Below are 14729 nucleotides of genomic sequence, written 5' to 3' on the forward strand. Positions count from 1 at the left end.
ACCTCTATCGGTGCCAGGGCTTTTTTCTTTTGGCCGGGGGAGAGCAGATATGCAGCTGGCGAGAGCTCGACAAAGACCCCGCTTGGTGTATCGGTCAATTAAGACAGTGGATCCTGTCAGCTCCGCCCGGACCCTCCATTCTGCTCCGCGGGCATGGCCGCTCGGGTCGCTCCAGCGCTCCGGTGAAGCCGGCGGAGCAGAGGACTCGGAGAGAGAGTGTGAGAGAGAGAGAGAGAGAGAGAGAGGGGGAGGTGAGAGCGTGGGGGGGGGGAGGGCCGTGGTGAACACAGTGTCTTTGAGTGACATCGGTCGGCTGAGCATTCGCACCACAATGGCCCTGGCCCGGCGGGCAGGACTTTACCTCGGCCATGAATTGATGGTCTCCCGCCATGAAGAGCGCGGGGTGGTTGGTGTTACAATGCCCTGGGCCCCCCCCCTAGTGATGAGCTGAGAGCTTATCTCTTTAGAGAGGTGCAGGCATAAAGTAGAGGCGTGCGGCAGCAGGAGCCGCATGGCTCAATAACTGTCAAAAGCGCAGTGTACGACGGGCTGTTTTGACTCTAAGCGTCTCCGACGAGGTAGAAGCACCGTGGCGCGCCTTCTGCTGAATAGCGCCTGGGCCAGGCGGGAAACTGAAATGGGAAATTTCACAATTGGTATGATCGAATAGAAAGTGGATTGCACGCGAGTGTGGACATTTATGTAATTTCGAATGCGGGATTGAATTGGGAATGGTTCGGTTTTCTGAACAAATTGTACGGTTTGGGATAATCAGACCATAATGCCGATTATTGCAACAATTTCATTGCTATTCAATATAATCCTGAAGTTTCTAGCAATTCCTCTGTACAAGGATAAACGGATAGATAGACGGATAGATGGATGAGTGAACAGATGGTTATAAATAAATTCAGATGGATTAATGCTATTACAATCATGACACTGATCCGATAAGATTGTGACATGTTCCACATTGTCTGATATATACTAGTCCAATACACGGCTATCATCAACACTAAATCCATCGAAACCAAATGTGCTTTGGTGAGCAGTGCTACAGCAGCCACTGGATAGAATGGTAAACAATTCTTGCCTGCGGTGGAGATGCAGTGTCTGGCCAGTGAACTGTAAAGGTATATATATATATATTGAATGAGCTTATTAAGCCAACACACAGTATAACAGCCACTCAGAGCTGGTTTGATTTAGCACCTACTGTCCAGACTGTACTCTCAGCAGACCGCAAAGAGAAAGGCTTCGGCAATTATCTAAAAGTTGGCTTTTCCATTTGTAGGAACTTTTGACACAGCAACAAAGACGGAGTGCTTCGGAATAGAGGGTGTGTACTGTATATTCACAGTGTTAGCAAACACACTTTCTGTTCATTGGCCGGAATGTTCCGGGTCCGTCTCCCTAACAAGATGTGTTGGAAGGCAGTTGAAAGTCATCGAATAGGGTGACTCTAATAGGACAACGACTGCATAAAATGGCCGCCGCTGCGGGCAGCCCACTTCAATTCAGGCAGACGTTCCTCCGTCAGTCTTCAGTTGGGCTGATTGAATACCGATTGGTTGTTTACTTGATTCTTCGGGCGTAATTCCTGTCATACTCTAGATTGCTAACATTGTTTTCATGGGGGCTTAGACCTGGACACATACCAGGTGGCTCGTTCGCCGCCGCCACCATCACTTCGATTACAAGGCGAGGCGACGGTTGGCACCGAGAGAGGATTAGGACAAGTCAACAGTCCATACCTGTCTTTAGTCTACCTCAAGGGCTATACTGCTCACACACACACACAGCTAAGAGAGGGAATAGTCACTCTGCTAGTAAAGCTTCCAGAGCGCAGGCTAAATCGTTGCAAAGCCCTTGCGATACCTCGGTGGAACAATGCAGGGATAGAAAGAAAGTTGTGAGTGGATGGAGAAGGTGGAGGAAATTGAAGAGCCGGGAAAACAGTCTATAAAGGTTTCTTCGGATGAACTCGGTTACTCTCATTCATAGCCGGAGATTCGCCAGGTGCTGTTTTACCAACACATGATTATAAATAATGACGGCATGTATGCACTCTGCTTGATGGGAATCGCTCATTTAACATTTCAATTTGAGTGTCTCAGGCTCTTATTTTATTTATTTTCTTCAGTGGAGAAACCATGACCCTTTGACTTGGCTTGGTTAATAGTGATTCACAAGTGTTTTCTTGAGAAGGGGTTAATTTCCTACCTGCGTGGTAATTGCATGGTGTTCACATGTAAGTTTACAAGGCTTCCATCTCCATGCATACAAACACTATTGTCCACCCATTGTGACATGCTGTCATTTCAACTGTTTTGCAGTAATTGTTTTCCTTTACTTTTTTCCATTTTTATATTTTACCATTCAGTATTTTGAAAATGGATTGAAATACTGGTGTATTGCCAAAACACATTTTTGTCTTTGATATGATCCCTGCTGGCTCATGGCAGGTCACCGATGCTTTGATTAATGCACGATAACTGCTGTACACAATAACTTATTCAAGATATCTTTTCTTTTGATAGCGTAAGGTATCGTGTAATTACACACGGAGGATGTGTGTCTGTCTGTCTATCTATCTCTCGCTCTTCATCTCCATTTCGCTCTCTCCCCGACTGTGTGAACACTTTAGGATTGTTTCCAGCTACGAATAGGCAGCCGAACACATAGTTAGTTGGCTTGGTTCTGGAGCAACTTGCCAAGGGAGAACCCTCTTCGCAGGAAGCAACAGCGCTCGCGATTAGCCAACCAGTCTCTTTAATGGCTAAGCCAGAAAATTGAAACGTGGAAATACAGACATTGTTCCTCGCAGGTGGTATTGACTAGCATCAGGTCCTCCACCAGATTACAATGGGATTGGGTTTAATAATGCTGTCTTCATCTATCCCTGTAATGATTTCCTAGAAGCTGAAATCGAATGGTAATTCAATAGACATTATCTACCTGGTTTTAATTGGGCTCCTCCCATGGGCAATGAAAGTACACGATATGGCCAAATAATCCTATCCATTTAAGCAGTTTTGCCAATTTCCAAGTGTTGGTGCCCGTGTGTGTGCGTATGTGCCTGTGTGTGCGTGTGTGTGTGTAGTTGTGTGACTGTGTATTTCCTGAGGTAAATGAGTGTATTTCCTTTATTGTGTGTTTGTGTGTGTCGGTGTGTGACTGTGTGTGTATTTCTCCCGGTAAATGTGTGCATTTCCTTCCGGTGTATGTGTGTTTGTCTATAGGTGCATGGGTGTGTGTTTCCTGTGTACCAAGGCATCGCAGCAACATATATGGTGTGTTTTCCTGCAGGCATACATTATTAATGTGTGACACCTGAACGCCTGACTTAGTGGTGGTAGCCAGGCCAGGAGGACCACTCTATCCAGTCCACTCTCATAGATCCGGGGCAGCGCGCCATGAAATGAAGACTGTGATAGATTACGCTAAATTAAACAATCAGTCTCCTATTAATCTGGCTCTATGAATATTCACGACAGCGGGTTGCAAATGATAAATCCCCCCAGACAGCAATTTTATGGACAGACATAATGAATTGAATGAAAATATATGAGAATACCTAATGAAATCTGAAACGGAAATCAAATGGTATTCGGCTAATAGCCGTATAGGCATTCATCTATTCAACGAAGGCAACCGCATTGCCCCTAGGTCCCGTTGATAAATCCCAACGCTCAAGCACTCGCTCATGTTCTATTCAATGAATCACTTCACCGTTGAACTAAGAAGTGTCGTCAGTATGCTGTGTGTGTGTGTGTGTGTGTGTGTGTGTGTGTGTGTGTGTGTGTGTGTTCCAGTTCTGGGTTGGGTCCATTCCACTGCTCAGAAGAAGCAGATTCTTCACCCACCCCCACCACCACCTCCTGCACCGAGGGAATTCTCTCGGCAATGCTAAGAATGGCTGAGCTCGGTCGCTTTCGGCTTCTTTTACGAGAAGAGGCGCGAGCGAGCGGCGCGGTTATGGACGTGTGGGCTGTCAAAATCCATACGCGCGATCGTTCCAATTCACACGTGCAACGCTGCTATGAGATTAGCATTGAATTCCCCCCGCCCCGCTTCTCGGCAGCGGGGGTAATATGAGGCTCATTAGGAGACCGGCCCTGGAGGTCAGAGGAAAGACAGTCAGCGAGCCTGACCTTAGCCCCACACTGTGGGGTATTATGAACCATTGTTTGCACACACACACACACACACACACACACACACACACACACACACACACACACACACACTAAACAGGGACTTTCAACCGTGTAGAAAATCAGTACGAATTGATTTAATGGAATCGAAGGTATTAAATAGGCTTGGGATTGGATTGTTTTTCCAGTGTTTGCTGAAGCGTTTTCACACTGACACAGCGGCCAAGGTAGAAGCGGTGTCTGCATATGTGTTGTTTTTGCTCTGGACCTCATATGAGACGTCTATTTATTCATAGTCGTGTTAATTCTGCAGATTCTCCCTTTGCGGTGACTGTCGGTGGTCCCGTCAGTATTTGTCTTTTTGTGTTACTCCCCAGAGTGTAACTGTTTCTCAGCTGCTAAACAGCTTGGGTAATTAGATCTTTCTATTAAACCCAACTGATTTAATATTTTTGCCCAAAAACTGAAAATGATAAAACTGTATCCAAAGTCAAAATATTGGACACCTCATTAGGCATGAATAATTTATTCGTGAAGCATTTTATGTCGTGCGAATATAACACATTTTGAATGTAGAGGAGTGCACACATAATACAGTCAACCGAAAGAAGACGGTAAATATCATTAAATATTTACCTGATCAATCTCGACCGTAAACAATAGACACCTTCGAAGCGATGAACGAAAGCACAACTAATCCATACCCAGTGTCCTTCACCACGCCAGTGACTGCTGAGCATGTTGTGATGTTCTTACAAACCCGGACACCCGGACACCTTGCGCATTGTGTTCAATGTAAAGATTTATCAGTCCCCCATAGCTTCTCCTCCCTCTGCATGAGAGTAAGGCTGCTCGATTATGGGAAAAATCATAATCACAATTATTTTGGTCAATATTGAAATCACGATTATTCAAACGATTAATTTTGAGTTTAAAAACATGTTGTATTTATTCAGCATGTCTCTCCGAATTCTTTTTTTGTAACAGAACTTTGAAATTTCACCTTAAAAATATACACAAAATGGTCAAAAAGAAAGATTTTCAATCTAAAATGATAAACAGATATGTATCCAGCTGTTCTGCCCCTTCTATAAAACATAAAAAAAATAAAATCGAAAAAGTCGATTATGTAAATTATTTGCGATTGTTTGACGCTAAAATCGAAATCGCGATCAAAATTCGATTAATCGGCCAGCCCTACGAAAGAGCATGCGGAAACGCGAACAAACACACTCAGTCTCTGGTAAACATGTTATTCAGGCACCGACTCTCAGTAAGGGATGCCTAACATCCCCGTGGCCTTCAGAGAGGCTGTCGTCACGTCGCCTGTGCCTTCATGTCTCTACTTTAAACGTTTGTGCGTTTGTGCTGTCACACGCGCCCACACTGCGCCCCTTGTTTTTAATGCCAAAGACAAGTGATCGCGCATTCAAGCAGAGAGACACCCGTTGGATCCAGGATAACAGCCACTGTATCTAATGACTACGGATAGATCTGTATCGAGCCCTCCCTCCACCCCCCAACACACACACACACACACACACACACACACACACACACACACACACTCATCCCCCATGTCCCAGGAGATCCAAACGAATAAGGGGGGACGTGGAGGAAGTAGATAATTACTCCCACCACTGCAGGAATACGTGTGTGTGTGTGTGTGTGTGTGTGTGTGTGTGTGTGTGTGTGTGTGTGTGTGTGTGTGTGTGTGTGTGTGTGTGTGTGTGTGTGTGTGTGTGTGTGTGTGTGTGTGTGTGTGTGTGTGTGTTTGGGTGCGCAGGGCTCGTGTTCATCCATGTATCCCGTCCTAATCCCCTACAGTCCCTCAAGGAGTGTTCATACTCGTTTATGTGGATTTCAAGGAGTGCCACCAAGACACACACACACACACACACACACACACACACACGTATTCCTGCAGTGGTGGGACACATCTGCTGCATTTTTTTCCCCGTCCTTATCGCAGCGGGGGAAATTAACACCACAAAACGTTTTTTTTGTTGTTGCCGGTAATTTTTCTTTATTACCACATTCATTCGAGTCATTGCTGATTCGCTTAGAGCGGTTTGTTGACCTTTCAGTCGCCCCCCCCCCCCCCCCCCTCCCCCCCTGAAATGAGTTCCTCCATTACAGCTGTTCATTGGTCCACCCCCACCCCCAGCGATAGCCCTCTGGAAACGGCTGTGTGCTCTCTCCACACGGGTCCCTGTTGTTGTGGTGGTGGGGCCGCCTGATGAAGTGAGCGTCCTCCGGTTTGAATAGACGGGGGTTGGGGGGGGGGGGGGGGCGGCGGGGGTGGGGGGGGGCGGCGGGGGAGGGAGGGAGGGAGGGAGGGGGGTGTTCTTGCTTGAGGGCTCGTGTGAATTCCAATACTGCCATGGTGTAAAAGAGCTTAATTATAATAAGCCGGAGCGCCAGAGTTGTTGGGTGGCTTCCAGCGTGATGAGGACCCGGCCCACAAAGGTCCTACGCCAGCGACTAGCAGGGGGGGTGGGTGGGGGGGGGGGGGGCGGGGGCTCGAGGAGGGGGGGGGGGGGGGGCTCCCTCAAAGGCGAGGTATCGGCCGCGCTGATAACAGGAGCGGCTTTCAATGGTAGCCCCGGCGGCAGCCATTTTGGAGTGAACGACGTTGACGACCCTGCCGCCCGTCCGCAGACACGACGTGTTTTTGCTCCGTCTTGACTCATCGCGAGTCGTAACAGGCCGCCTTTTATTTCCCCGAGAGTGCTAATGTGGAACACCGATTCGCCCAATTTAACGAATTCATCGTGAGGAAAAAAGAGACTAAATCCCCCTCCGTGGAAATGTGTGTCACCAAAGAACAGTTGTTAATTATGTTGATGTTAATGAAAGACGTCATTCCTCTTAGCTGATGTTGGCAGTGCGCGACACTGAGATGAGGGAATGAATTGAGATAATGAGCTTTAGCACAGAGTGGGCCCTCTCCACTCTGTGCTAAAGCTCCACAACAGGGGGAAAAAAAACTGGAAAACAAACAGCAGAAATATATAAATAAAAGTTCATGGATAGTTTTGCAGGCTGCTGGTTTACAAGAACATAGTGAAATCACGCAGTCTGAAGACGGTATATTCTATTGTTCGGGCTAAGGCTATTTAACTCCCCTCCATGAATATTTACACCCATCCTCCCTTCCTCCTCTTGCCTCTCTAATCGCAGTGTTTACCTCCCCTACTCTGTGTCTCTCTCTCACTTTATCGCTCACGTTTTTCATTTCTTTTTTCGTAAACAGTTTACACAAACACAGAGCCCTGAGGTGATAGGTGTTGCATGGTTAATATCGCGGGCCCATCTTCCATTCCAGACTCTCTCTAAACAGCCGTTCATTTCAGCTCGGCTAGCTGTCGACGGTATTCACAACAAACGGTATCTGATGGAGACGGTCGCAATTACAAGGAAAAGAAGGGAACCACTTACGGGATTTTCTGAACTGTAAAAGACGAGGCATTCACCGCCGGTAAATGCACCCGCATGCCGCAGACTCGTGTCTTTACGAAAGAAGGGGAACAGACTCCAATGCATAAAGGATAGAAACAGTGTCCCCCCCTCATTCATTACTTTCAGATTCCATTTTTAACCATTCATTTGAGCGCGAGGCCAGCCCGGAGCCGCGGGGCCTTGCCTCGGCTCAACGGCTAGTTAATCAAAACCCTCTTTTAATAGTGACTTCCATCCACCAGGGGGTCATGTTCAAACATTTCTTTTCTCGGGAACGCCGGCCGGAGACAAAGACACGCCATGCCCCGACAGAACGGGAAGTAGCTGGTGCAATGGGGTGGGGGGGGGGGGGGGGGGGCCGGCGGGGTCGCGGCGAGCGGCGTAATTGGACGAATCGGACGAATAATAACACGGGCGGCTTTTGTCTTGCCTTATGGAGGCTGCCTAACGAAGTGCGAAGGCGGGCCTGTCAGGTGCTGGGGAGAGCCCGCGCTCCGGGCAGACGCATACACAGCTGGAGCGGACGCTGATGTTTAGTCGCCGGCTCGGGCCGGCTATCCGGAGTGAGGGATGGAGGACGGACCGCGTGGGGGAGGGGGGGGGGGGGGGGATGAGTAATTGCGCAGCATAATAGGACGTGCTTCACCGCTGGCTGTCATCCCCGCTCTCCCTCGGGGGTCTCTGGAGGTACACTCGTCGGAGGGGAAGGCGCGCTGCTGCCGGGGGAGAAGAGAGGGATTACGTCTTCAGCGGCGCCCTTTGGTGGCCACTTCAGACGGGACGAGGCGGAATCAGAATTAGGAATCGGCGGTGGCGAGGGGGATCATGTCGGGCGGGGGACGGCCGATGTTTGTCTGATGGGATTGTTTGTGGGGGGCCGATCAGGGAGGTACGCGCGGTGTGCCCGCAGCACAGAGGTGGGGCCTTGATGGAGATGTGGTTAGGCTAGTGACTGCCACTTCTTACCCTGAACAAGATGTGTAACCCCCTCCCGTCGTCCCAACCCGGTATCAGGCGATTTCGTGCTCATGCGCACAAACGTTAATCTGTGCGCATCGTGTCCCAGATCACGATTGTCCGACTTTTTTAGTGCTGCACAGAACGAAATGTAAACCAATGCATTCTGAATGGGAGGGTTCTCCGACAATTAACGTCGTTTTTGAGGAGGTCTGCTTACAAATCAGAAATGTTGACATATATATAACTAGATAATAATCTATACAGATATATAACTAGATATATACACTGTACTATCTGCGCTCACCCCTTCTGAAGCTTCTCTCTCTCTCGCTCTCTCTCTCTGTCCCTCCCTTTCTCTCTTTCTCTCTCTTGTTTCGTTTTGTGGAGCACGTCAATTGTCGGAGAACGCTCCCATTCAGAATGCATTGGTTTACATTTCGTTCTGTGGAGCACTAAAAAAGTCGGACAATCGTAATCTGGAACACGATTCAATAAATGAATAACGTTTGTGCGCATGAGCACGAAATCGAGTGATACCAGGTTGGTCGTCCTAATGACATGTGTCCGAATTCAACTATAAGTCAATTTGGATAAAAGCTCCTTAATGACTAAACAGTAAACAGTGATAGGAAACTAGTTGTGGTGAATGTGGTGTGCATCACTAACCCTCTCTCTCTCTCTCCCTTTGTCCTCCCTCTCCCTCTCTCCTCAGCGGGAACAACGTACATATTCGGGCGTGACGGTGGACTAATCACGTACACGTGGCCCCCCAACGACCGCCCCAGCACGCGCGCGGACCGCCTGGCGGTGGGCTTCAGCACGCACCTGAAGGACGCGGTGCTGGTCAGGGTGGACAGCTCCTCGGGCCTGGGAGACTACCTGAAGCTGCAGATCGTAAGTCCAGCCGTGGGCGTCTGTGTTCATCACGAGGGGGCCGTGCATACAGACATTCATACATGCATCAATGCATGCATGCATTTTTTTTAATTATTTTATTTTCAGGACAATGCACATTAATAAACATGTACAGCAGTACACGTAAATGTGCCAGATTTTAGCCTGGCGGCTAATTTCCATCTGCAGTCCATTAGGCAGGTAGATGTAACAGTACAAATGACAAAATACACACAATAGTACAATTTGCTATATAAAACGGGAAGAGACAAAAAGAGAAAAACAGGACAATTCATTAGTATGTGTTAAAATGGAGACGCATTTCATTAGTATGCTCTGCTGGGCCAATACGGTACAGCAGACAATTAGAGGTGGTTGGCTCAAAGCCAGACCTTTATTTGCCGCTTGAGGTTGGCCAAAGTGGGAGTCGTAGAGTAGAGTAAAGTAGAGTCGGTGGTAGTGTGGTCCATAATGCACTACCTGCATGCACACACATATATACTTACATACACATATACTTACATACACATATACTTACATACACATATACTTACATACACATATACTTGCATACTTACATACGTGCAAACATTGAGATATTCAATCACAAGGGGATAAACATAGACCTTCATACATGCATACATGCATACATACTTACATACTTACATACATACATACATACATACATACATGCATGTATGCATACATAGTACATACATACATACATACATACATACATACATACATACATACATGCATGTATGCATACATAGTACATACATACATACATACATACATACATACATACATACATACATACATACATACATACATACATACATACATACATACATACATCGACTTATTCAATCACAAGATGATAAACACACATTATTGGTGACCAAAACCCTGAAAAACGACCAACCTAATACCAATCATTCCAAAGCTCCCATCCTCCCAAATTGCACAAGCCCTATTTGACATTCTGTTTGTATTAATGTGTTTGTATTAGTATACACTATGAATAATTGTTGATATGGGGAAAGGCCTGTTGAGGCCTTTGAGGTTTTTTTCTAGAACCACTGGAGGGTAAACTGTGCTCAATAATACCTCTATCAAAAGCCAGTGGATTGCTAGCATGGAAACAAACACAACAAATGCAATCAAATATGCAAACTGTGGAGCACTTTAATTAAACGACGCATATTTGTGAGGTTTATTATTGATTAAGTGGCGACTAAGCGACCAAGGAAGAATTCGGTTTCCCACCGTGCTGGGTGCATCAATCATGTTGCAACATTTGTGTGGATAGTAAACATTTCATACATGTCGGTACAATTTGTGCTTTCACTAAGATTTGTGCCGGTTATGGAAATCCGCCACATTCTATGCAAACAAATCCTACATTATTTCACCCTGCATAACCAGTATTCAGCACAGGGCTCAGTAGTCAGCGTCCTTTTGTTGATTTCCGATCCCACTGTAATAACACACATACAATGTGATTGGCCTGTCAAATCCCCACGTTCCGTGTGCCACGATATGAGCTGGATCCTGAACATGCACGCAGTGCGAGCGTGTTAGTCACCTAAGCTTTAGGTCTCTGGGATTACTCACCACTCCGAGTACACTGCCTTTATGATTACGAACATGAGGATTATGTACACTCTGTATCATCATCATAATCATTGTCTTCCTCGCCGGGGCAAGGAGCAGGTTTTTGTGATGCGAGCGGAGGAAGCTCTCTGTAGGGATGTACGGGCAATCATGAAATTAGCTCTCATTCACAGCCCGACTCCCCGAGGGGCCCCGTTGCTGTCAGGGATGCCGAATGTTTGCGATAGAGCAACGGATTGCAGCGCCAACAACACTATAGTGAAGCAACTCCCACCCACTTAAGTTGTTGCTATGGGTGTAATACGGTCAGGGTATCCCTTTAGAATACACATTTAACCCGTTCACCGGTTCAATGCTCCACCGTCTTCAGCGTGGAGTGCCATCCCACATTCTATGCGCACAAGGCCGGTCGATTTAAATGCACAGGCTCTCCAAGGCTCTCCTCGATTTGCAATGCAGTGGCTCCCTTTAAGAGCACTACTTATGATTGCCGCGCTGGAGATTCTCCCTGAATAACTCAGAAGCTACTTCGTCTTTTTAGTTTTGTCCTCCGCCTCAACCCGTCGCGTCACGGCCTCGGATCAAGCCGTACCGGTGTCCTCTCCGGGGACCGGGGACCTGGCAGGCCGGCATAGTGCAGAGCAACCCCCCGTTCACAATGAGCTGTGGACGATGGGCTCAGGTGAAACACATGTGGCCCACTTGTTCTGCTCCGGCTGCGGCTGCGGTCCGGAAAGCATCAGTTCACATTAAGGTCTCAGCCTCGGTGTGTGTGTGTGTGTGTGTGTGTGTGTGTGTGTGTGTGTGTGTGTGTGTGTGTGTGTGTGTGTGTGTGTGTGTGTGTGTGTGTGTGTGTGTGTGTGTGTGTGTGTGTGTCTAACCGTGTGTGTGTGTGGTGGTGTCTAACCATGTTTGTGTGTGTGCGTGTGTGTGTGTGTGTCTAACCATATGTGTGTGTGTGTGTGTCTAACCATATGTGTGTGTGTGTGTGTGTATGTGATTGCATGCCTGCGTGTGTGTATGTGTGTGTCTCTATGATAAAAGTGTGGGTAAGCATGGATGCACATATAATGTACACACGATGTGTGTATGACTAATGCCTGTGTGTGTGTGTGTGTGTACGTGTTTGTGTGTGTGTGTGCATGTGTGATTATGAGGGAGTGCTACTTTGCTACTTACAAGTAGGATGCACGACCCTCCTGCCACGTGTGCACGACGACGACTCGGGGTCGTGGTGGGGGGGGGGGGGGGGGGGGGGGGGGGGGGGGGTGTTGATAAGGCCTGCTGTGAGCTCACTGGGCTGTGAGGATCTGCTCTCCCGACACTCGCTCCAGCGAACCCTCTGAATGCTTCCTCTCACTTATCGACACACCGATAATGCGGGGCGGGGGCGCTTTGTGAAATGTTCCGTATCATGACAACGAGGAGAGAGAGGGAATATAATTGCGGAGATGGAGAGGAAGAGATAGGGAGAGGAAGGGGGGGGGGGGGGGGGGCGTGCGTTGGCTAACGTGCGGTTATGTAAGATGCTCTCTGTGAAGGGGGGGGGGGGGGGGTGGGGGCTGTAGCGAGGGAGGGGGGAAGGGGGTCAGATTTGCATGAAGGTGCTTCCCTTTTTTTGGTTCCTAACACGGTCGGGTAGCATCGAATGGCGGGCCGTTTGCAAACAAGCAAAGTCTGTGTAGTGGAAGAGACGTTTGAGCTTGCCTGGCGATTTCCTCTATGTGGAATGAAATGAGTGTAATGGGCGGTGTGTATATTTAAGTGTTGGTTCGGGGCATAATGGTAATTAAATGTAAAGGCTACTTATCGTAGATGTTGAATGCAGGATTAATTAGAGATGAGTGGAAGGGCAGATAAAGTAAAGACACCCTCAAGGTAATATTAGCACTAATTAGTGACTTACTCAGACCGAATGTTAGTTCAACATGAGGCGTTTCTTAGGTAAAGTCTAACCATGTGTTTTTTAATGAACTGAAACAGACGGAAAATGAATGAGTGTTTAAAAGGCCATGCTTACATATACCCGATGATGTGATGATATTAGAGAGTCAAACGCTCCGTGCTACAGTGAACAGCGATGAACATTTCAATATGTTACATCACTCAAACGCAACGCCTAGGATATCCGTTACTAGATTGCTCGCAACGTGAGGAATTCTGTCAGCCCTGGTTTCTAATAGCCAACTTCAATTGACGGGCTAAATACAGCATGCGACAATATCCATCCCAAATACTTGTATGTATTGGCTTTGCAGTGAATGTGGCACAATCACACACACACACACATACGCACACACTACTGCTATTTCTATTACCAAGACTCAGAAACAGAAACTGTGTATCTTCAGCTGTATGAGATGGGATTAGACCCGATTTTGTGTTTACCCCCCCCCCCCCCCCCCCCCCCCCCTCCTCTACATCCCCCCCCCCCCCTAATCTTCTGCTCCCATTTTACGGAGGCAGGAAACCCAGTGGGGCTTGAAGGACGCCATCTCAGCTCTCTCTCTCTCTCTCGCTCTCCCCCCCCCCTCTCTCTCTCTCTCTCTCTCTCGCTCTCTCTCTCTCTCTCTCTCTCTCTCTCTCTCTCTCTCTCTCTCTCTCTCGCTCTCTCGCTCTCTCTCTCCCTTCCTTGCTCTCTCTCCCCGACTCCCTTTTCTCTTTTTCTCTCCCTCTCTCTCCCTCTCCATTTCCCTCTCTTTATATTGCTCTCTCTCTCCCTCTGTCTGTCTCTCTCTCTCTCTCTCTCTCTCTCTCTCTCTCTCTCCCTATCTCCCTATCTCGCTCTCCCTATCTCACTCTCCCATCTCTCTCCCCTCTCTGTCCCTCTGGCTCTCGCTCTCTCTCCCCCCTCTCTCTCTCTCTCTCTCTCTCTCTCTCTCTCTCTCTCTCTCTCCCCATCTCCCCTCTCTCTCTCTCTCTCTCTCTCCCCCCATCTCCCCCTCTCTCTCTCTCTCTCTCTCTCTCTCTCTCTCTCTCTCTCTCTCTCTCTCCCTCCATCTTTCTCTCTCCCACCCCCCTCTCTTTCTCTCCCCCTCTCTATCTATCTCTCTCGGGGAATGTATTGCGGGTGATGCATGGAGACTGATTTAAATGCACCTCATAGGAATCTAGACTCCCTCGCTTCGCCTCCCTTGCAGAAAAGCGTCAATGGCGGTAAGAAGGCAGCGAGGCGTCAAATGTACGACAATCACTTTTTCTCGGGCTCGTTATCGAGGGCAGAGAGGGGGAGATGGGATCCATAATGATACCCCAATTATGATGATTCCCCCCCTATCCCACCATCCCCCTGCTGTTCAAAGGTGGGATGGCAGACCCCTGTGTGTCCCTGGTGGATACGGGACGGTACAATGGCTGGGTTTAGCATTTCCATACAATTAATTGTATTGTAGCTGAAAGTTAAATCCGGAGAAATGCTCACAATAACATTATGCAAAAGAGGGATTTATGGGTGTAATGATCCCTGGTTACGCTAGGCATTGAGGGTAATCCAGGGGGAACAGAAACTGGAAGCAAGTTGGTGCTGTACCGTTAAAAACGCCCGTTTAACAACATGAGCCGTGCCAGCTGAACTTGCTTATCCACGTCCGCGGGTAATCTGGCTGTCGTTTTCAAGGAGACACTTTCATGATAGAGGCT

The 14729-nt window shown here is 47.9% G+C and overlaps 1 protein-coding gene across 1 annotated transcript in view; it reads left to right on the forward strand.

The window, feature by feature from the left end:
* Positions 1–14729, forward strand: part of nrxn1a (neurexin 1a) — a 175429-nt gene that overhangs the window by 115713 nt on the left and 44987 nt on the right. The window contains exon 15 of the mRNA XM_060073818.1: positions 9292–9473. Coding sequence (XP_059929801.1) covers positions 9292–9473 — 182 coding nt within the window. The remainder of the gene's footprint in view (positions 1–9291; positions 9474–14729) is intronic.

Source organism: Gadus macrocephalus, chromosome 15 (genome assembly GCF_031168955.1).
Source record: "Gadus macrocephalus chromosome 15, ASM3116895v1".
NCBI classification, from domain to species: Eukaryota; Metazoa; Chordata; class Actinopteri; order Gadiformes; family Gadidae; genus Gadus; species Gadus macrocephalus.